We start from the raw sequence: 25,193 nt of genomic DNA, 5'->3' as shown, positions 1-25,193 counted from the left end.
CTTTGGCAGAGAAAGGAGGAATATTTTATTGTCAGGATTATCCAACAGAAGCATGCAGAGAGGGCCTGCTGACTTACATCCTGACAAATTAAATGCATCACTTGTAAGACTGACAATGAATTTTTAGCTTCATTAGATTCACTTTTTTATCCCGGAAAACACAAAGCATATAAAACAGAATAAGATTAGCAACATTTATTCTTCTGTTTGTTTTCCTAACAATCTAGGGTGGACTTTGAGAATCCTCCAACTTGCTTTCCTTAAGAATTGTTTTTCCTTTTGTTAGATGCTACCCTAATCTCAAAATGTAGGTTTGTTTCTTGCCTCAAGGGATAAGGAAATTAGGGACCATAGCCCACCCACAATTGAAGTTACACAACCAAGTACATGGGAAACACTAACATTTATTTTGTTCAGATGGAACTTGGTAGAAACCTAAAGTGGGACACAAAACTGCTGACTTTATTAGATTGCTCCAGTGACTTATGGGAAAAATGGAATACAAGAAAGTAAGAGACGGTAACATAATGCATGTACTTCCATTCAGCTGAGGCATTATGAAACTCAAGGTCATCTGACCAAAGTTTCAAGGTGCCTGTTCATCTCTGACATGACCATAAGTCCTTCCAAAATGGGAGAACAGTGAACCACAAGAATAATCCAGAAGAAATCTTTCTGCCATCACAAAACATATAGGAAGTCTCTATTCCATGTATGTGTATTCAAAACAAAAGAGAGTATCTGAGCTTCCTTGGTAACTATGTTGGGTATGTAGAGTATAGGGAAACTTGGTACTATCATTCAAAGTGAAGTAGAACTAGGAACGTGATGGTGATTCCAATATAGCTGAGTAATTCTGGCTGTAGTCTAGCTTTTGGTTACCATGTAAACACATGCATGATTGACATTCCCTATCCCCAGTCCTACAATCAGTCTTCTTAAAGAGGTGTTCTTATTTTCATTGTGCACATTAAACAGCTGTAGCTTATAGTGGTCAAATAACTTGATCACCACCAAATTAGCTATTGTATGGCAGAGTTAACATGATGATTTTCTGTGTTGATAATAACAAAAAACAAGTTTCCAGCATGATACCACTTGAAGTATAATTGATGTCGTTGTCAAGTTACTCTCTTAACACAAACAAATATGAACTTGAAGAAAGAGATAGACTGGTTATTTTTGGCCTACCATTGTTCAGATCATTATTTAGCCTTTCTAATATTGGAGTAAGGAGATATAAACTATTTATTTTACATTGGGAATTCACTGAACTTATTTGACAAGCCTCATATATCTTCTAGCTGGAGTTATGGGAAGTTACTAAGTTAATTAATTTTAACTGATTTTAGCTTGTACAATTTCAAAATACCAAATTATGCTTATAAATAATTATAATGACATAAGTACTAATGATTTAATAGTTAATATAATAAAAACATTAAAATCGTTTGAAATTAAAGCTATCCTCCACTTATTAAAAAATTAGAGAATATTAAAGCAAGGCCTTCCTATCTGCCTGAATTAGCCTAGGTTTAATTATTTTAGCTGTGTACAACAGGAAAAAATATCCTTTAAAATGTACGTTATTCTCTTCTATTCCTTGTAACTATAACACCAAGGCTCTCTTTGAGAGAGCCTTGTCATTCTCTTCCTGTTTTTTTTACTAGTCCTGGGGCTTGAACTCAGAGCCTGGGTACTATCCTTGAGCTTTCTCAAGGCTAATGCTCTACCACTTGAGTCACAGCACCACTTCTGGCTTTTTCTGTGTATGTGGTAACCTGGGTATGAACCCAGGGCTTCATACATGCCAGGCAAGCAATGTACCACTAGACCAAACTCTGGTCCTCTTTCAGTTTTTTTTTTAAATATTTTTTTATTGTAATTAATAAAAGGGTTACATGATATTTGTCAGATAGAAGGTGCATTAATTCACATACATTGATATCCTTTCACATGTCTTGGTCCCCATTACAACCAATTTAATGGCATACAGCAGGTACTTTGTTTTCAATTAAAATAACCTTGGGATCTCAGAGTAATAAGATTCTGATCTATGAGGAAATCCAAGTTCATAGTACTTCTTCCTTCCCAAACCTCTATAAATAGTAATCAATGCTGATTTCTATCAATTCCACATACAATTTACTTTTCTCACCCATACTGTCCTTTCCATTTCCATTGAGTATATCTTAAATCAAACTATTTTAAAGTCTTGTCTGAGTCATTGCAATGGTCTCTGTGCCTTAGGCCTTACGTTAGCTAGATCTATTTTTCAAAACTCTGCCAAAATATTCTTTGTGAAATTCAAAACTGTTTTTTCTCTTTACATCACCTTCCACTCAGTCAGTGGTTCTGTAACTGACAGAAAGGAGTTGACCATGCTTAGCATAGGACATAGCCTATCACTGTTTGGATGACAATTTTCTTGTCTTCCATATTTGGTATATCCTATCCCTCAGAACATTAGCTGTGAGATCACACTACCTAGGGGTCACTTTCCTACAACATAACTTGTCACATAGCATTTGTGCTACATGGGGCAAGTTACTTAGACCTCTTAGGTTACTTAGACAAAACAGGGTTTGTGTTTCTAATTCATAACACAGGGATAATGATAAACTGTGTGAGGCAGGTATGGAGATAAATTTAGTGATCTATACACACACGCACGCACACACACACATATAAATTTATTTATTTATTTATTTATTTATATAACCCTATTTATAAATATGTGTGTGAGAGAAGTACAATGCCTAGTGTGCCTGGCAGTATTTATTGATAATAGTTCTGTGTATCATCATGAACATATGATGCAATTTCAGATGTATTTGATGACATGGCTGACATTGCTTATCTAACTCACAAAATTCTATCTGTCCTTGAAAACCTAGTGCACACATCATCTTCTCCAAGAACCATTCACTGACTCTGCCAGATAGATTTGCTCAATGTTACTTACAGAATAGCAGCATATCTGTTTGTCCATCATTTCACTTATGGCATGACATTTTGCCATGGATGAGTTTATGTTGCATGTGGGCTTAATTATAGAGGTCTATCCTATTCGGCAGTGACCTTCTGCAACAGAAATGTCTATGTGTATAGGAGTAGAGATTGTGATCCTTTCATTTCTTTCCTACTCCCAGGAATAGTTCTTTTCATCCCTGTAGACATAGAGCTTTAAGTGTATTTTGAATATTGAAAGTTTAACCTGGAAAACAGTAACAATTGTTTGCCAATTATGTTAATGTTACACAATTTAAAAGTTAAAGAATGAAACATCTGTAAATAAGTTCAGACACGTAAAAATGGAATGGCTTCTACATTATTCCACATCTTCCTCCTTGTTTAAAAAGCTACATTTACACACACTGAGCTCGGGCTGCTCTCACCAGTACAAGTTCATTGGCTGCTATGTTAAGAATTCTATTGTGGGAAACAATTTGAAATTGAGAGCTTTTTATGTGCAAGTTTCAAGATGCGTTCAACAACTTAAAGTATTTCCAGTAAGATATGCTGTAGCAAGCAGATGTGTAAGGGGGGAAGACATTTAACCAAAAAAGTTGGAAAAGGGTTTTGTGTATACTCATTTAGAACCTTTTACTCAAGCACAAAGCCTAGATTATCTTGTTTATTTTATTCTTCATTAAAGTGCACCTCTGCTTCAAACTAAAAGTTAAGTGCCAAAATTCTAGGCATGTCTCTTCTCAAAGTGTTTCCAGAAAGATGGGAAACAGGAAGTACGCAAAGTCCTGTGAGAAACTCTGGTTTTGAATTTCTAGCTCGATTGGTATAGATTTACTGCACAGTTTCATAGATTGTTGCTCAATGGAATCTTAATCCTCAGAGAAGTATCTTAACAAGAGCTTTATTTAATCTAGTATTCCCCAAACTTGACAATGTGTGATTTTCTTATTTTGCCTATTAGAAACATATTAATTTAATACATTAAAAAACACACAAAAAACACTACACGGGAGTGTGGAGTCAGTTTCCCATTATTTTACTTTTGTTAGTGCACATTTTTATATGTTTTATTGTTAATATAAAGGTTATGTGCTGAGGGGTTACAGTTACCTAAGTCAGGTAGAATACATGTCTTTTTGCACAATGTCCCTTACTTTCTCCTAACTTCTCCCTCCTGTCCCACCTACAAGTTATAGTTAATTTTCCACATATTGTACACATAGTATAAGTATCCAGTTGTACTTTGAATTTAAAACCAAGTTACAATTGTTGGAGGCTGCAATCAAAGAGACTGAATACTCTGCCTATCTAAGGATTCTGGAGCTATATTACCCTATCAACCCCTGTATCCAAAGGCCTCTGTGCCTAGCTGAGGTGGTTTATAACAAACATACTTGATTAAGTGAATAGTAGAAAGATCCATTTCAAAAAGCTCTGAAAACAAAATGAAGTATTTTCAGGATAGTAAATAAGATAATTAAATTTAATGATAACTATTCCAAGAAATAGCAGTATTTAAGAAAATCAAATTCTGATTATAAAAACTGTTTAACAAGAGAATTTTGTTTTAGGCATTCACAGATCATGAATGATAAGTTTATTCACATAACCAGATAGAGGGCAGAAAATATTAAGGAAATGCTGTGGAAATACATTAATTTCTGGTATACTATAAACCTGTAGAACTTGGTAGAGGTTATACTAGACTACATCAAGGAGATGAGAGGATATATGTAATACTCACTTTTATTTTCATAGTAGCAGGAAGACATGGGTAGATTTATAGTCTATTAAGTTGGAACACATGGCTTTGTAAAGGTCCAGACACGGTATCTACATGATTTAGGAAAAGAGATGTAGATTGTTCCATGTATACCAGTACTTGAATATTTATGCAGTCTTTATCACTATATTGGTTGAAAATCAAAGGAGAGGAGGGTTTTCCTTAAATACTGCCCAATTCTCATTATATATTACAAGGGTGTGATAATAAGTACAGAGAGTATGTAGACTTTTTGGCAAGTAAATTTTGGATACACATCATTTGGAAGAAATAAAGAGGAAATGCTCACTTCCAAAGTAGATAATATTTAATGGATGAGAAGGATCAAAGAGAAGAGAGCAGCCTTCTGGAATCCAAACAAGAAAAGATGAAGCAGGAATGAGCTACGTTGAAGGAGATAAAAAGGTCAAGAAGACATGGTCTCCCTGAAGAAGCCTAAAAGAACATCATTAATATAAAAAATTAATAACTGCATTAGTAGAGAAGGACTGGTATACTGAGTAAGAAATAAAAGGGGAAATGACTGGAAGAGATAACTTCCTGGTAAGATCACTTCCTGTCAATTAGGGCCCTTTTTCCAATTGGCTTGTAGTTGTCATTGTAGCCAAAGGAACTGAATGACTTCTTTCATGAAAATTACTTATGCAATCAACATTAAAGTTTCTTTCAAGATGGCACATTGTGCAGATAGTCTAATACTCTGTATTTGTGGTGCACTCAAGGTTATTTAGTGGCTTATAAAATAGATGTTCCAACACGTTAATATCTTTTGTCAAGAAAAACTAGTCTCCTTATTTTTCAACAAGACAATATCCAGAATTATTTCCTTGGCACTAGAACTTACTGATTCACTTCCCATTCTCAGCTATTTCCAAATTCTTTGAAAAGTGAAAAACTAATGTCCCTTGAGGTGGCCGCTCACACACCCCTTTTTTGTATACAAGACATATATTAAAAACAGAAAGTAGAAAAATAATGATACAAAAATCTGAAAATACACGTCATATATGAAACAGAAGTGTCTTACAGCTTGTATATTTTATTAGTTTGGGGTTTTCTCTCTAAAAATAAATCCTTAGGATAACAACGTATTTTCTGTAACTATTTAACACTTAGCAACCAGTAAATAGAATTTATAACTAAAATTTGATATTGCTTACTAATTAGGAAATATGGAAGGCAAGGACTTACCTCATTTCACACAGAAAAATGTTAATTTGGAGGTAATGACTCGTGCTATTTGATTCTATAATTTCCAAACTTTTAACCAGACATGACCATGACTTGATAGTTAATAATCTAAAATTTCCTTACACTAGATATCCTGTGAATATGAAAGATATTTTTCCTATATGTTAATGACTCTAATTTCTGAGAATCCTGAATCTGATCACAATTTTAGAAATTAAAAAGGAAACTAAGGCTGAGCCAAAACATCTGTTGTGGTTAATTCTCAGAGTAAACACCAAAAATCACCAGGCACAGAGAAAACCTTTGCACTTACAATTAATACTTTCTTCAATAAATGGCACGATATTTTCAACTAACAGAGACCAGGGAGGAATCTTTCTTTTCTTCCTCCTGCCTCTTTCCTTCCCTTTCCTTCTCTTTCCTCTCTTTCTCCCCTCTCCTCTCTTCCTTCCCCTCTCCACTCTTCCCCTTCCATTCCTTTCTCTCTCTGTGTCACTCTCTCTGTCTCGCTCTGTCTAGTCTCTGTCTCTGTCTGTCTCTGCCTGTCTCTCTGTCTCTGTATCTGTCTGTCTCTCTCTCCCTCTTTCTCTCTGTCTGTCAGCATGAACTTGTCCAGCACTAAGCAGTTATTGGCCCAGAGGAAATTCAAAGATGATGAATCATACTTTTCCCTTAAATACTTTTCCTTTCATCCTATTCTAATTTTCTTGTTAATTTTTTCCCTTTTAAAATCAATCTTTAAAAAATTATGTGACTACCACATGTTTCTCAAATCACTATACTAAAGTCTATCCAAATTTTTACCTGGTCACTTCAAATAGGGTCTCATTTCTACTGGGTTTCCAGAAGAAATATGTGGTTTTTGTACCTTACAAAGACATAGATAATCACCTAATACGTGTCAAAGTGAAACATTCCTATGAGGAATCTACACTGCCAATATTTTTAATTACTAGCTTCATCTTTTATACCAGTTTAGCTTGACAGCCAACTTTTCTGTCATACTCTGGTCCACATTTTCTTTTGGATAACAGCTTATTAGCAAAGAGCAAGAATATCAATGAGTAATTTTTGCTATATTTCTTCATCTGTATAAAAACTCATCATACATTACAGCTTGTCCCATAGTTCAAGCAGTTGGAAAGTTTAACTCTTCAAATAATCATTGTATAATTTAAGTATTAATTTCAAAACTCTCCCTAGTGTCTCCTTTTCTGAAGACTTAGAAAAATGATTCATTCTATATTTCTCCAAGGTAAATTAAGTGCCCATTCCGGTATGTTGCATTTAAATAACACCTTGTAAACCAAGTTAGGATTGAACCTTCTGAAAAATGAACTAAGAAAATGAAATCAGCCTTTTTTCCCTGTGGAATACTATTATATTAGACACTCTATAAAGTGTAAATGCTTTTTATTTCAGGTTCTTAGCTAGAATCCAAGAGTGCTTCTGCACTCTCTATCATGTCTCAAGTGCAATGTGCATAGGGAGTATTATTTAAAGAACTCCAAGACAAGGAAGGTTCTTATGATTGCATCAGTTTGAGCACAGCATATCAAGTCCATTTTTAAAGAACATACATAATCTTCTTTTCCTGAAACATTGACATAATGATTTCACAACGTGTGGTGCCGGGAAACCTCATTCAGAAGTTCTACTTGAGAAATGAAGTAAGTTAGTGCTTGCAGTGCAGAATCGGAATTCATAAGAATTTGGATCTTCTGATAGTTTACTTTTTGCTCCTATAGTTTCTCCTAAGTCATTTCTGTCTTTCTGCATTCCTCAGAACAGCTATGAACTGTAGTCAATGTGAATGTTTTGAGAATTTCACATGAAACAGGAAACATTAAGACATTAAGGATACTTGGTACATTTGTTCATGTGCTTCTCTATACTGTTTTGTTTCTCATTACACCCATTTCCTTGCTGAAAGTTACACTGTCATTTCTCCAGATTATAAGTGCCTGAGCCAGGCATGATGGCTCATGCCTGTAATCCTAGCTACTCAGCACCCTGAGATCTGAGGATTATGGTTCAAAGCCAGCTGGGGCACTAAAGACCATGAGACTCTTATCTCCAATTAATCACTAATAAAAGAGAAGTGGGGCTATAGCTCAAGGGATAGGGTTATAGCCTTGAGCTGAAGAGCTCAGGGACAGCGCCCAGGCCTAGAGTTCAAGTCCCATGACCCACCTACCCCCCCAAAATTGCCTGAGTCTAATTTAGCTACTCTGGGTATAATCCATACCTCAGGCAATACAGTATATTTAGGAAACAAATATGATTTTGTTCATTACCAGCATAGTAGTTCTTTTGAAATCAGCATATGTTTGTTTGACAAAGGAATTCCATTATGTGATATTTCTCTGCATAATTGGAATGTTCTTTGATCAAATTCACCCCTGTATTATTCATCATGTGATCTGCTGTATATATAAGTCAAAGTTTAAAACCAGGTAGATTCATCTGTATCACTTAAAATATTTTCATGATGAAATATTTAGATGAAAATTTGGGTCTTACACACAGGTACAAGTAGAATAATTCTATGAAGTATGAGTAGCATGGAGAATTGCTATATAATACCTGTAAAACACCTAAAATAATGCTTCTTTTCACTTTCTTCTAGTTTATTAGAACATAAAATCTTAGAAATGGAAGGAAAGCACAAGGAAGAGTTAGATACCTTAAAGGAAGAAAAAGAGAACCTTCAAGACTTAGTTACTCGTCAGACATATATAATCCAGGAGCTGGAGAAACAACTCAACAGAGCCACCACCAACAACAGTGTCCTTCAGAAGCAGCAGCTGGAGCTGATGGACACAGTCCACAACCTTGTCGACCTTTGCACTAAAGAAGGTGGTAAGAATTTCATCCTGACTGTAATTTCATAACTATTGTAAAGGCAAGTAGAGATTCAGTTTTAGCCCATTTAGCACATTGATTGCTGTGGTAAGATGGCAAGTGAACTTTACCTTGAGAAACATTTATTAGGTTTTGTTGACAATTTTTCTGTTTTTAACCTTAGACAATGTATTCCTAAATTTGAAATTTGTAAATCCAGACAGAATATGTCTCAAAAGAGACTTTCTAATTTCGTATTTTCTTCTTGGTCTTTTCACCCTTACGTCTCTTAAGTCTATTGCAATGTGATGGATAAACATTTGATGCTATGATACTAGACACCCTACTATATAGAACACAAACTAGGTCACAAGACAAAGTCTAGAGTCATGGGAGAGTTTCAAGAGAGGGCTTATTTTATAACTATTGGGACAGTTGCCAACAATCACTGTGCATAAGAATATTTTTTCGAGTACAGGGGTTTGAATTTATGGCTTGGGCACTATCCTTGAGCTAGTGTATTAAAAGATAGTGTTCTACCACTTTATCCAGAGGGCTACTTCTTTTCTGGTGGTTCCCTGGAGATGAGTCTTATGGACTTTCTTATCTGGGATGGCTTTGAACTACATCCACAGATCTCAGGTCCTAAGTAGCTAGGAGTACAGGCGTGAACCACTGGGGAGTGGGCTAAGAATTTCTACAATCATTTTTACCTCACCTTGTGCAGAAGGCTCACCATGGCATCTAGGGATGTTAGTGCTTGAATGTCTTTATAGTGGTGTCAACTACAAATCTTTAAATGTCACTAGACTGTCTGGGTCCTTCTAATCACTGGAAGATACCTTCAGAAGTATACCTCTTTAGGAGACACTCGTGGTTCTTTCATACCATCCTCCTAACAATTATTGAGTGAGTTGCCATCAGAACCTCCCTCAGCCTCAATTCAGGTTTTCCAGTTCAGAGCTGCAAGCCATATAGTTCTCCTCTCAAATCAGCCATGAGTGCAGATGGAATGACAAGTGATGGAGAGTGCAGGAAAATAACACATCTGGAAGTGACTGTGACCTTCAAAGCTAGTCACATCATGGCTGAGTCTGTGTGTATGTGCAATGCACTATGGTGGAGCCTCCTCTGACTTGATATTACGCTTGAGCTGCATGAAGAACTCCTCACTCAACTGCATACTTTCCTGTGGAGATAGGAATATACAAGATAAGTCTGTATTAAATGATCTTGTTTTCAAGACATTTCACATTTCTCTGTTACAGCCCATTACTGTGGAGATATAAATTTATATCTCCTTTAGATAGTCTAAACAAGTCTTTAATATACTTTGTAAAGTGACATCTTTTAAACAGTGAGCTCTGAGAGTTCCATTTGGGTGTGCTCAGTAATGTGATTGGGAAGGAAAAAACCTGCTGATCACACAGAGTCTGCCAAAAGCCCGCATGAGCACCCACGGGAAGGAAAGCATGGTGGGATTTTGCCAGAGAATTTTAATAGAGCTCATGAGTATTTATAAATTAAGTATTAATATGAGACCTATCTATTCTCATATTGAGATGAATACATTCGGGAAAGATTGAAACCACATTTTTCTTATCATCCTGAGACTTAAGCAAAAGGAGTTTGGTAGTGTTTTGTTCATGATTTCAGAGACATCAAGCTCTGGTGATTCTCACAGAGCTCATATGTCTACCCACTTATCACAACTGAACTTAGTTCCTGAGTATTTGTCTAATAAATATGCCTTGAAGCTTTTGGAGGCAAAGAGTGTGACTTTAAAATATCTGCCTCGCTTTGGAGTTTGGGATCAGACACCAGACAACCAAACATCTGTTCAAATGACTCCAGTGAACAATTTTGATGGCAGTCGTGATAGATACTTCCCTTCCCATTCACTCTGGGTGTGAGAAAAGAAACTGCGTCTATGCTGTGACAGAGCACATCCTCCAAACACTACCAATAATAACAGAGTTTGAAATTGTCTGATGATACCAGTCTCCAGATATCTATTGCCCTTTAATGATGCAATCCTAAAATAAATCCTTCTTTAAGTGCAGGATTTGTGGGACTGCCCGGTTTTCTAGTAGAATTATTTTCTTTGTTGTTGTTCTCATAGCTATAAATTTCATTTGCGTCTAGCTTAATCTGTATTTCCCTTGAATCTCTATTAAATAGTCCACTGAAATAATTTGTTATTATAGGACTCACAACAGACATAAAAGTGGACAGTGGCTCTCAAGAAGGCTGCTCTTGTTAATTCTCTGCATGTCTTAATGTTCACCAGAGCCTCACTGGTGTTCAGTTATTTTGAACTTTAAATGTTAAAAGCAAATAGCATTATATTGAGTTAAATATCAGTTATTAACATGAACATTGATTGTCATTCTAATTCTAAAATCACAGTAAGACATTTGTCTACTTGATGACCCAAAATTTATCATGAAGATTTTATTTATTGAATAATATGTATATTACCTTTAAAGTTATACATAAGTAAATATTCTATATGCCATAGTAAATGCATTTTAATGTATATTTGAAAAATTCAAATCGAGTTCTCTGAGTGATCTTCCAAAAATATCACAAGCTGTATCAAAATCCATCATACCAAAAATTTTAATTGACCTTAAAGGTTTTCTGGCTTCAATCTGACTCAATCATTTATCCCAAGAGCCTGAATATAGTATTATACAATGTAAGGCAATAGATTTTTAGCCTTTTCCTCTGTCATTGGCAAATATTTTAACTTTAATTTTTGTGTCATTTATAAAGTCAGGATAATTATGTATAGTGCATCATAATGGGAAAAGAATTAAATTAGATGCTAGGAAACAAAAGGTCCAATGCTGATGCCACTACTCCCTCTTTGAACTTGACCCATTCATTCTCCTCTAGAGGACAAGATTCAGTTAAAGACAAATATAATGCTCCCTATAAGTAAAACTCCTGCCAGAGAAAATGTCTAAATGTAATACCCTCATCTATTCAACTTCTTTCAGACTTAGTTTTCTGATCTCTAAAACAGTATAATTTTTACCTAAAGAGTTGGTTGTGTATCATAAATATATACAACTTCTGTTCATCGTGTTGGTTAAATTCTTAACAAGAGTGAAGTTGAAATCACTGAAATCAAAGAAGTAATAAATATATGACAACATACTATTACATGGTACAAAAGCCACTTCCTAGGATGTGTTGGTTAGACATATGCCCCCATCTAGGCAAATGGTCCAAACACTAAATCTGTCTTTGAAGATGCAGAGTGCTTGTGTTTAACTTCATAGCACATTTCCTGCAGAAACATCCAATGTCACAAGATAAACTTATGCTAAATGCCACTATTAGAAGCAGTTCAACAAACTTTCCTCTTCTTGTTTCAAACAGTCAATAGTGGTACTTTAAGCAAGTTGTCATTTCAAACTGCATTGCAACCATGCCATTCAGTTTCTAGGTAATGTGTTTATTTGGGGCAAACTTTGTTAGCAAACATTTGGTCTCATTTATTCTTAGAAACATTACCCACTAAAGAAATAGCATCTTCAGAGTGCTATCACAGTATCCGAACTTAGCTGATTGCTTTATAGTTTGGACAATTCACAGTTATTGCTGGAGTTAAATAGTTTACATGGATACTGGCATGAGAGTAAGATTTGGAATTTTAGTTGGTAATAATTGGGTGATGGAGTATCATTGACCATGACTTGTCATCAGTGTACATAGTGATTATGACATCACCACAGAGTCTGAACACATGTAAGGCAAATACTGTATTTTATGGTTGAGAGTTAGTAACAGAATATGCAAAAAGGAAAACAAAGTAAGGGAAGAAAAGTAATTTTTCAAGAAAATGCTATTCAAGCTCCTTCATAAAAGAACACAGACCGATTGTCTCTATGTCCAGATCAGCTTGGAACAAATTCTTGCTATGCTAAAATTCAATTCACAAATTTGTCCATTCATTCAAAAACAAAAAGACCTCAGCAACAACTGTTCTTTTTTAGGTTCTCTTCTGAAAGATAAGGATGTTTATCCTATTTTCTTTAACACTTATTTTGCAAAGCTCCTATAGTGTGCCAGGTATTGTTCAGATCACTGAGAATAATGACTTTTAACAAGTATTTTTTAATTTGTGGCTTCAAGGAACTTTTTTAAGTTTGATGGGGGAATAAAACAATGAATAAACAACTATATTCCGGAATATAGTTGTCCAGGCACTAGCAAAGCACATAGAGCAATAGTAAAGGACAGAATTCGCATCCATAGAGACTTCTTGGAGAGATTCATTAATGCCCATAGGACTCTGGCATTGCTTATTCTTTACTTTTATTGACTTAGTCCTTTCTTCAACAATGTAAGGGAGGTTGCTAAGTTCTGTGCAAGTAATGGGGCTTCAAAATTAAAAAATAAATAAATAAAGTAGAAGGCCCTGCAGTGAATACAAACAACATGAGAATTTGGGAAGAAACTTGATAGCATGGAATGGAGGTGGTATATGTACTCCATGAGCAACATCTCAGAATAAAGATAGTAAACATAAAGTTTAGGTAAACTGAGGATGACCAGAGAAGTGGTATTCTTTATCCTTCATAGCAATAACGAGGCATCATTATTGATGTGTAATAGTAATGGTCACATTTCATTTTAGAAAAGTGACCCCAATAATTACTAATATTTATAGAAAGAATGTGCTGCACAATTGAAAATCCTGAAACCAGGACACTCGATAGATGTTTGTGTCTGACTTTCTTTTCTTTCTTTCTTTCCTTCTTTCTTTCTTTCTTTCCTTCTTTCTTTCTTTCTTTCTTTCTTTCTTTCTTTCTTTCTTTCTTTCTTTCTTTCTTTCTTTCTTTCTTTCTTTCTTTCTTTCTTTCTTTCCTTCATTTTTGTTGGTCATAAGGCTTGAACTCAAGCCCTGCCTGCCGTTCCTAAGCTTTTTCACTCAAGGCTAGTGCTCTACCACTTTGAGCCACAGCTCCACTGATGATGTTTTTGTCATTATTATGTTAGTAAATTAGAAGCCCAAGTCAAACTTTGAGCCCTTTGCGTATATTAGCTCATTTAAATTTGATAGCACTCACTGTGAAAGCACATGTGTTTCCCCCAACATCTTTCATATTCTTTCATGTGAAATTAAGAACAGAGAGTAAATAATCTCTAAATAATAAACTGCTAGTAAGTGGGAAAACTGAAATTTGAATCCAAAGAGTCTGGTTCAGGAGAACTCAATATCCACTCCACTTTGTTGAGAATGAAACGTAAAATTAATGGGTTTCATTGGATTCTCAAAGTGATCTCTTAGGACAAATATCTGATCCAACAAGGTAAAAAGAAAGTTTAAAGAAATGTATTAAGCATACCTGGTATATTCTATATACATTTATTTGTTTATTTGAAATAGGGAAGGAAAGAGAGGAAAACAAGATGGTTGGGGGAGGGTGGGAGGAGAGAAATGGGGACAAAAATACAAAAGGGATATCAATGTGCAAGAAGTAATGTACCTACTACCTGACAGATGTCTAACTGTAACCCCTCTATACATTATCCCGACAATAAAATGTAAAAAAAGAAATGTATTAAACCAAGAGTCAACCGGAGTAGCTACTTATTATAATAGGAGAATCAAATACAATAATCTCAAATTCTGGGTGAAAAAACAGAAAACATTTACAATATTACTGAAACCCAGCAACAACTAAGGAGGTTGCTGGAGGAAGACCAGGAGTAGTTTTGACCTATTTGACCGGGTATCTGCAGGACAATGTGACAAGTAGAGAAATGGGTTTCTGGATGACCCAAAGATTCTTTTCAAAAATGAAAGTGGTGACATTTGGGAAATGTCTAGAAAATGACTCTTTAACCCTTTGGGACTCTGTAAGTTTAAGAAAAAAAAATAAGTCCTTGGGCCTGGACTTTGGCCTAGTGGTAGTGGTTTGGCCAGGCATACATAAAGACATGGGTTTGATTCCTCGGCACCACATACATAGAAAAAAAAATTGGAAGTTGTGCTGTGGCTGTGGCTCAAGTGACTCTAGCCTTGAGAAAATTCCAAGAATAGTGCTCAGGCCCTGAGTTCAAGCCCCACTGCTGGCAAAAAATGTTCTCATCACAAAGAAATGGTAAGTACATAGTAAGGCATTCATGTTACAAGATTAAAGAATGCCTAGGATATACTGGCTACGAATGTAATGATTCACTGCAGAAGCCAGTATAATCTGTCTTCTTTTTCCTTCTCACCACAATCCCATAGTGTAACCACACAGACACAAGTTTTGTTTATATACAATTGTAGTAAATTTACATACCAAGGTTATGAGCCCATTTTACAATGTAATAGGTGTGTGAAATCAAATCAAGGCATGAAATTTGGTATTCTGTATTGAAAAATGGGAAAAAAAATGTAAGCCTAAAAGAAAAATAATGAAATGTGAAATTTAGAGCTGGGACAGGGCCTGTACAATGGCACAGGATGAGACTGAGATAAATGAGAGCAAGTGAAAACCAAACCATTCTTTCCCTCCACACAAGAAATGTGTGTGGTAACAGAACAGGTAACAATTTTAGTAGGGAGAAGTACAGTGTAAACAGAAGCAAAAGGAACTGAAAACCATAACCATGATTATATGTCTAGTTTCCTTCTAAGAAATTTAAAATCCACGTCTCAGGAGCTTCCCAGGAGTGTCAGTTTAAAATAAAAACTCGCATTGTATAAAATAGACTTATTGTTCAAATTTTTAAGCGATTTACATGATTTGAGCTAGTGTTTTTCCCAGGGGCTGTTGTGATGGTATGGAACGTTTGATCATTATTTTCAGTCCTCTAGCCTTCTTAAAAGGGGAAATGAAGCATTTTCTCTCTTCTCTGTGCTGAGAAGTCATTTGGCTCTGTTCTCAGGATCACTCTACCATCTGAAAGGAATTTACCTCCCGTGCAGTGTCTATTGACTTCTTGAAGTAAATCATTCAGTTAAATGATGAGGTAGTTTGAACTGCTAGTCCCTTGTGTTAAGAATGACTACAAACATCGAAAGCAGTGAGAGGAAATTAAAACTTTTTAATGTCACTCAGAAAAATATTGACAAAAACATATCACTTTCATGGATTGAGGGATGGACTGAGTGAAATACTCCTTTTGTCACTACTTGTAATGTGTAATTTAACATTAGAAAGAGAAAGAAAAATGCAGGAAGTCATCTGTTGAACACAATAGTGATCACTTGTTCTCATTTAATGAAGGAAATGCTTTATCTTGGCAGAAAATTCTATGTCAAACATTTACAATTTCCTTAAAATGAGCCTCACTCTCTTGCATTTCCTTTCATAAAACCCAATGGCTTCAGGGGAAAGTAACTGTTTATTTTGGGAAATAGTATATTTCTTCTTTTTTGTAGGAACATAGTATTTGCCTTTTGAGAAGTCATAATTCCTGCAAAAAATAAAAGTGTAAAGAGTGGAGAGCTGAACTGATGATAACAAAATTAAAAAATAATAGCCTTTGACCTCTCCCATGAACTACTTCTAAACCACATTTTTGGGCGGAGGTTTGAAATTTTATGGTTATTCTCTTCAGGATTAAGAGCTTCAATATTAGAACTATCTCAGAAAGTATATATCCTGGTTCTGGATGGGTTTGAATGTCGCCAGTGGAAAGGATCACCAAAAATAGTTTATTTCCTCGATATTCCAATGCATCTAGGAGCAAACTACCTCCCAGCTTCCTTTCGGCTTTCTTAGTGAGGTTAGTAACAAAAACACAAAAACTTCGAATAGAATTTAAAATTTAAGTCATTTCCTAGACACATACACATGCAATCAAATTAAGTAGCTAGTTATAAATCCATGGACATTAGTTAAAAAAAAAACTTATGGTAATTTACAGTGACCCAACTGACAATGGTGCAATTGTATAATTACTCTGAGAGCAAATAAAGACAAAATGTTTTATTATCATTATTTATTGTGAATGTATCTCACAGACCACTGAGTGAATTCATCCTGAAATTTGTTACAGTTTGAGAAGAAATAAGAAATATTTTAACCATATATCTTTATTTAAAAGCATAAAAGTAAACATTTATTTTTCTTATAAGAATTTTCTGATAGTTATAAAGAACTTTTAAATCCAGTGATAAAAAATATTTTCAGTTCTCTTATGTGAACTCATGATTAACTTTAAATAAAAGAAAACAAATATCATATTTTATATCACACATTTATCTTGCTGAGTTGAATGTTCTCATTCTCAGAGGGATTATTTCTGATAGCAAGGATGGTATACCTTAGTAATGGATTTATGAGACCAAATTATTCAGTGTAACATCAGTTGATTCAGATCTTCTTTCATATTTGTTTCTATCTTGAGTTTTCTTGGACTCATTACTACTTCGATTTGAGCATTTAACTTTGACAACCAGAACAGGATTTGAAACTTGGTTTCAAGTAGGGATATGGCCTCTTGTTTTCAAGTAGGGAAAGATGAGGTGTGGTCAAGGGAAGAGGGGTAGACAAATGGAGAGGAGAAGGGAGGGAGGAGAATGCAGTCAATTATTCAAGGTATATACTACAAAATAAAGTGAGGAAAGGATGGCTTGGGAGGCGTGGGTGAGAATGTTGAAAGTGGTGGCATTAATCAAGGTGCAGTGTATTCATAAATTGCTTTTTGTTAAGTGGAAACTCTTTTTTTTTGCCAGTCCTGGGCTTGAGCTCAGGGCCTGAGCACTGTCTCTGGACTTTCTCAAGGCTAGAGCTCTACCACTTGAGCCACTGCACCACGTCCAGCTTTTTTCTATGTATGTGGTACCAAGGACTCAACCTGGGTCTTTGTGCATGCTAGGCAAGCATGTTAAGTGTCAACTCTTATACAATTATTTACAATTTAAAAGAAAGAACACACACACACACACACACACACACACACACACACACTCATACACAAAACAAATCTTAACTGTGATTAATCCAGGATTTAGACTTAGATGCTTTGCTCCTCAGTAAAAGCAGCTATGATGAATACAACTTGAAGAGCAGGGCAAGGCAGTTTTCAAAACAAAAAACAAAAAAGAAGCAGAAATAAAGACATGTGAGTCCCATTGAGAAATGCTGCAAGGTTGCATAACATAAAGTACCAAGCTATGTAGTGCATCTGGTGTTCCAGACGAAAGCCCATACTTCATGGTTTGGATCATTCAAATCTTCCCTTGCTTTTGCTTGACACTCAGTGTCTCCAGTAGCTCTCTGATCCGAGTGGCATGTCATGTTAATGGAGAGCAATCAAGTCTATTCTTCACATACACTATACCACAAGCAGAAGAACCAAAGTGAAAAAACCTGTGGTGACAATCAGATCTTATTAGCTCAGCACATCAGAGTGAAGATGTATGCGTGTGTGTGTGTGTGTGTGTGTGTGTGCATGTGTGTGTGTGTGTGTGTGTGTGAGAGAGAGAGAGAGAGAGAGAGAGAGAGAGAGACACAGAGAGTCAGAGAGACAGAGAGACAGAGACAGAGACAGAGAGCATCTGACAATTGCTTTCAATGTTCACTGTGTTGCTCAAGGATTTTCCCTTTTTAACAGCCTTTGCTGAGATTAGTTATTCCTCCACTCATATGAAGTCATAAAAAATACCCTTTAAGCTTTCCCATATGGAAAGGAAGTCTTGTGCAAAATCAATATATTTCAACCAGGCTGAAAACATTACATGGAAAATTAACATACATGAAACACCTGAAATATCTTTGTTAATGAAATGACCCTCTGAATAAATGGCAGGGGACTTTACAACATTCACAATTTCCCAACAGGGTGTTCAGAGAAAAAAACACAGAGATTTTTTTCAAAAAATACTGAATGCTTAGTTGATCAAAGAAAGCTTGCAACTAATTCCATTTTCAATTTTTAGTTATTTTTCTATTCTTGAATATTAATTATGTTATACACAGGAGACATTAGATATATTAATGTGTTCAAATATACCAATATGGAATATGTTGAATACAGTAGAAATATGTAGAATTTCTTGGCATTTTATTAGTTTTCCATGTCAAAAATGTATCATGAAATTGAATATCCATCCATGAAAGCAAATGAATTTGCATGTCTACATAGACTGTATAGCCTATCTACCATGTATATGTAATTAAAATATTATATACATATAGTCACATATCACGGAGGATGCATTCCTCAGGTAACTGAACTAAGTCCCTATAAGTAGAAAAATTAAGAAAATTTAAAATTATTTTGATAGATGTTCTACATGACTTTTAAAAGTTCCTTTGCTTTTCAAGAGAAAACTAAATAAAAATATTTTCCTACTAATTTAAATCATTATCAATACATAAAAAATAATTCATATTATAAAATCAGGGATTCTTTGAAACTGTATACAATTTGTCTCTTTATTTAATTCTCACAATATTACTGCCTCTTATTTTTGCCTACTTTTAATTTTTTGCTTCTTCTCATATCTACACAAGCTTTCTATTATTAATTTTCAGTTATCCTCATATCTGCTATTAGTTGACCCTAAATCTACACATACAAACAAAAACACACACCCACTATCCTTTCCTTTAAACATGTAGTTTTTGGCAATAATCTAACCACTCAAAAATCAAGCAAATAAGCTTTATATATTTCTATTATATATATGTTTATATTTATTTTCCAGTCTGTGGAAAATAGATGTATGTGAACATGAGATGTGTGCAATTGCCATTTTTGTAGATGAATCAACCCAGAGATAATCAGATTTGCATGCTTATGTTTTATTGTGAGATAAGGCACCAACCTTGAAATTTTCAATTCACATGCATAAAGATTTCATTTAAGTATTTATGCATGTTTGTATATGTATTTAATAAAGTCACTGATAAATCTCCTTCATCCTCTTACCTGCCAACAAAATATTAAAATTTGGATCACCCAGAAATGGTTTAATTTTCCACATTCCTGAAATGGAAGGAATTACCTTCTCCCACTCCTAAAAGCCCTTTCAAATTGGTTAGGATTCTAGAGAGTGTCTTGAAAATGGCACTTAAGAAAATGCCCTCATTCCCTTGTGAGAATAACAGAACTAATTAATCAATTGTTTGTTTGCACCTTGTCAGAACCACCTCCACAGTTTGACCATTTTTGCTCACCTCTGTGCTCAGTGACCTTCAATGACCTGTTGAAATCACAGGCTTGGGGTCAATTCCTAATTCTATGATCTTTTTAACAGAGTGATACAAAAAAAATTTCACAAGCATTTCCCTTGAACAAATAACTGAGTCCACATGTATTTTCATGTTTGCTAAATACTGGAAAGATATGAGTCATTAGCCACACTCCAAATTTAAAAGGAATGAATAATTGATTTCTTACAGAAACTTATTGAGAAATGGATAGAGAGAAAGGCTCTGGTATTTCACATTATCTTTGGTAGCAAGGATAATTGTTCTTTGTGTTCTCTGCTATGGTGCTTGAGACTCAAAATTATCAATTTAACATTCAGGAAGTTTTCTTTTGATGGTTCATGTGAAGTGAAGTGACCCTCCACTTCAGCTTTTATGATCTTGCCTTCAAGTGGGCCTGGTGGTTTGTATACCATCTGGATTGAAACTGGTGGTTCATCAAGTGAAGTAAAGATTAAGATACAGTCAACAACAGCTGGCATCAGAGGCTCAGGTTGCTTATTGCCTGAATGTTGGCTGGTGAAAGACAGACGTGCACCTGCTATGTCCCCATTATTTCCTTTTAGATGGCAAAGATTTGTTTGTACAGATAAGGCTCAAAGAAAAGAATAAATAATGGATCCCTCCTAAGACTCTCTAGATTTATTTGCTGATACTGGTATGAGTGAAGTCTTTGAAATGACATACCAGGCTCTCAAACTGTGAGCTCAGATAAATGATTGGGCATGTTTTGTTATTTCAAGTGTTATCTCTTCTGGCCAGCCTTCCCTGACTCTGCTTCACAGATGGAGGCTATTCTCCTTGCATGTTTCCAATGTACCTGATTTGTGCCTTTGCGATAACAATGGTCTGTCCACTTTCTTTTTCTACTATGTTTACATTAGTAACTTTATAGCTTCGCAAGTTTTCCCTATCATCTTGTGACCAGGTAATGAGCCAAGAAAAAGTAAGTCCCAAAGATAAAGGAACAGATTCCTAGTTACATTTCTTGAAACTTGATCATGCGTTGCCTAAACTTTGCTCCTGGTTTATTCAATGACATCATCTAATAAATGATCCTTTTTGTTAAAGCAGCTGCAGTGGAGTTTTCCCTTGTCATGAAGATACTAATTCTGAATAGTGTTATCATGACCTATCATGAAAGGCCCACTACAATAATAGATATTGCTCGAATCAAGCTATGAACGCAATATGAATACATTTGAGTTTTCTTGTTTCTATATCTCCATTGTCTAGTGCATGTTAAGTTAATTAACTAAGACCAATGACAATGCCTCACACTTATTGTCTTCTATTTACACTGTATTAATTTTTACCCAGTGACAGGGAAAAGAAATAAGAGTGAAAGGAAAAAGAGAGAGAGCACAGGAAATATTAGGTATCATAAAAGGAATAAAAGCTGAGATAGCAATAGAAATTGACCAAGAGACAAGTAGAAATATACATCAGGATGTCAAGATAAAGGTAACTGTACACATTGCTAAAATGCATATGACTCATAAAAATCTCCTTAGAAGTTTCAAATCATGCTAGTTTGTACAAGATATATAGATATAGATATATCTATAAAACAGAGATCAAAAGATGGAATCATAGTAAACATCTATAGGTATACAAGTGAGGGGAAGAAAAACCAGTAAAGATAAAGAGAACAATCATATAAACAGAAAAGGAACTAGGAAGGAGAGACACACACAATCATGCGAAGAAAAGATAAGCAGAAAATGTCTGAAATACGGAGGAAAAGAGCCAAAGAATCAAATGGCTTTGTAAAATCAGGTAGAAAGGGGAAGATTTATTTTAGTCTTGTCAAAAAGTAGAAAACCTGAAATATATTCTGCAGAAAGAAATAAAAACCAATGCAAACATGACATTGACTGAGAAGTGACACTGAAACAGAATACCAGATAATTGTGGCAAGAATCAACAAGACATAGTCCCTATTGAAATAGATAAAATGACAGAAGCAAATGCCTTTCAATCCTAACTCTCACCATCAATGGATATTCTTTAATCATAGTATATAGCAAAGGTACCAAGATAAAATGTGGGTGAAAATTTAATTTTCTTAAAATCCTGGATAAACTTGTAAGTATTGTTTGCTAATTAGACTTAAAAACCAAAAGACAGGACTGGGAGTTTGGCCTACTGATAGAGTGCTTGCCTCGCATGCACTTGATTTTCCTTGGTACCACATACATAGAAAAAAGCCAGAAATGGTGCTGTGGCTCAAGTGATAGAGCTCTAGCCTTGAGAAAGCCCAAGGACAGTACCCAGGCCCAGAGTTCAAGGCCCAGGAATGGCAAAAAAAAAGATAGTGTTTTGAAAAGAAACTATATCTTCTAGACCGAATATATGCCAGTTTTTCAAAAATTCAAATTTTAATTTCAATAACATAAGATCAATGTTACTTCAAGAACACAAATGCATAAAATAACTGAACTATCAGATGTATCTTTTTGTTATATCATATTCAAATTATTTTTCTGAGTAGAGAACCTCTACTCTTATTTTGGGAAAAATAAGATAAAAGCCTGCATCCGCCCCCCCTCCATCATTACTTAAAATATGTAGCAAATAGCTTTCCTTTCCCACACAAAAATCCCTTACCCACATCTTTCTGAAGTGTAAAATATAAAAGAAGAGGAGGTGGGAGAGAAGAGTGAAGGCAATATGTTCTTACATAACCACATCCAGGAGAGCAGGAAATGGTATATTTAACAAGAGAAGCATTTTTTCTACAGATAAATGACTTCTAGTATTTCCCACCCAAAAAAGAAAAATGGGTTTACCAATGTGTTCCTGTTGCCCACATCTTCCTGTGGTTTTTATTCTCTCAAAAGATCATAAATTTTAGTTGACATTGCTGTGCATCCCTATTTTTGGTATCTAATTAGGTTAGTTTCTACTTTTACAATGAAAGAAAAGACCAAACTTTTAATAATAATTTCTCTTTGAAAAACAATGGCACACAGAGTTAAAATGAACAAACATCTTGAGTGCATTAATGCTTTTGAATACTATACTTAAGTATAGTGCATGCCCACTGGGATTAGAAAAAAGGGCTTTTAAATATGTACATTTTATGCATATCTATACGTCCTATAAAATACTTCTTCACTATTGTATAAACCAACAAGACTTTTTAGTTCATTTATTGTGTTAATAATAATTGATAAATTATTAGTATAACCATTAGCATTTATCTGAATTATATAGAATATTGTGTTATTAAAGGCTTTAATCCCTGTTTGTTATAGCAACATATCTACCATGAATATGTTTTGAAACAACTATTCTTGAAAATTTGAAACATAGAGTTTTCCACAGTGATTCAGCTGCCTACTACTTAAAAATTAGTAAATATTATGAAGAGAAAATGCCAACTGAGCATTGTTAATTTTTTCTCAAGTATCAAAATCAACTTAGAAACATTGGTTCAAAGTATAACTTAGATATTTTTATCCCCAAAGCTGACCAAGAATCAATGAACCACAGGTATTTATTATGTAACAGTACCTGTATGGGCTAGATTACAAAATAATTTTTAGAAAAAAGATTAAATGAAACAAATTACAAAGATAATTTATACTTTTTAAGAATAATAATTCATAAAAATGTATGAATGTCACATGTTAAGTAAGACATATAAGCAAATTGTAAGATTATAAATGTCTTTTTTTAACTAAGACCTACTAAACATGAGTTGTGTTATATTTTTATATCATTAAAATATTAATAATAGGCTGGGTGCCAATGTCTTACCTGTAATCCTAGCTATTCAGGAGGCTGAGATCTGAGGATCGTGATTCAAAGCCAACCCAGGCACAGAAGTCCATGAGATTCTTAATTCCAATTAACCACCAGAAAAAAACAGAAGTGGTACTGTGGCTCAAGTTGTAGAGTGCTAGCCTTGAACTGTAGAGCTCAGGAACAGTGCCCAGGCCTCATGACCAACAACTGTGTGTGTGTGTGTGTGTGTGTGTGTGTGTGTGTATTTCTAGAAATTAAGGTAACTAGTTTTCTTTGGCAATTTAATTTATAAATCTAATTATTCATTTTTAAGGTTTTATACAACCTGCTTAAGGGTCTTAGACTCTATCACCAGATAGAGGGTGCATTACTTCACATGCATTGATACCCTTTCTCGTGTCTTGGTCACCATTTCCCTTCCCCCACCTCTGCCCTTCATCATGTTTTTCCCCCTTCCCTATCCGATTTCAAATAACCAAATACGTATATATCCAATATGTCAGATAGCAAGGTGAAATACTGTAACAATATGAGATAGCCAAGGGACAGCAAAAGAGATGAGAGATAACATAGTACGTTAAGGACAACAATCCCTCATTATATGGCTTTTGTTTCTATATCCTGGAGGTCCTTTCATTTAGCATCATACTATATGGCCTATGTATCTAGGTTTTGCTCTATTGTAAATCTCTGCTAGGAGAGGCCAAGATTTCTAATGATTATGACAAATGAGGGAAACCATTGAGCCTATGTTCCTTTGAGTCTGGCTTACTTCACTTAATATGATTTTTTCTAAGTCTTTCCATTTCCTAACAAATGGGGCAACATCATTCTTTCTCACAGTAGCTTAGAATTCCATTGTGTATAAATACCACATCTTGTTGATCCACTCATCAACTGTGGAGCATCTGGGTTGGTTCCATATCTTTGCTATGGTAAACAGTGCTGCAATGAACATCGTTGTGCTGGTGGATTTAGTATGCCCTTATTTCTGGACAGTTGGGTAAATGCCAAGTAGTGGAATAGCTGGGTCATAGGGGAGTTCTATGTTTAGTCTTTTGAGGAACTGCCATAATGCTTTCCATAGTGGTTGAACGAGTTTGCACTCCCAGCAACAGTGTAATAGTGATCTCTCCTGGCCACATCTCCCCCAGCATCTGTTATTAGTTTTTTTTGATTCTGGCCATTCTAACTGGAGTGAGGTGGAATCTTAGAGTTGTTTTGATTTTCATTTCTTTTATGGCCAGAGATGTCGAGCATTTCTTAGTGAACTCTTTTCTATCTTCCCATTTTAATTATTTTCAATGTACTTTGTTGCAAAGAAAAAAAGGAGCTGTTTAATGCTACAGAAGAACTGTTACCTATATTTTCAGCATTTTAAATTTCCATAGTCCATTTTTAATCTTACTTTGTATTTCTTCTTTTGTTTGTTCATTTGTTCATTGTAGCTCTGTGTGTGTGCTTATGTGCTTCAG

At 35.0% G+C, this 25,193-nt stretch overlaps 1 protein-coding gene across 2 annotated transcripts in view; it reads left to right on the top strand.

Moving 5' to 3' along the window:
• The window catches only part of Angpt1 (angiopoietin 1), a 211,740-nt gene that overhangs the window by 137,251 nt on the left and 49,296 nt on the right, over positions 1-25,193 (top strand). Inside the window, exon 4 of one of the 2 annotated variants that reach the window (XM_090339262.1) lies at positions 8,577-8,806. In XM_090339262.1, the coding sequence (XP_090195388.1) occupies positions 8,577-8,806 (230 nt within the window). Of the gene's footprint in view, positions 1-8,576; positions 8,810-25,193 lie in introns of both variants that reach the window. The other variant, XM_090339261.1, reaches the window with a different exon arrangement.

Source organism: Megascapheus bottae, chromosome 9 (assembly GCF_031878675.1).
Source record: "Megascapheus bottae isolate mThoBot1 chromosome 9, mThoBot2.hap1, whole genome shotgun sequence".
Lineage (NCBI taxonomy): Eukaryota > Metazoa > Chordata > Mammalia > Rodentia > Geomyidae > Megascapheus > Megascapheus bottae.
Note: the sequence above shows the minus strand (reverse complement) of the source record. Positions and strands in the feature narration are given on the sequence as shown.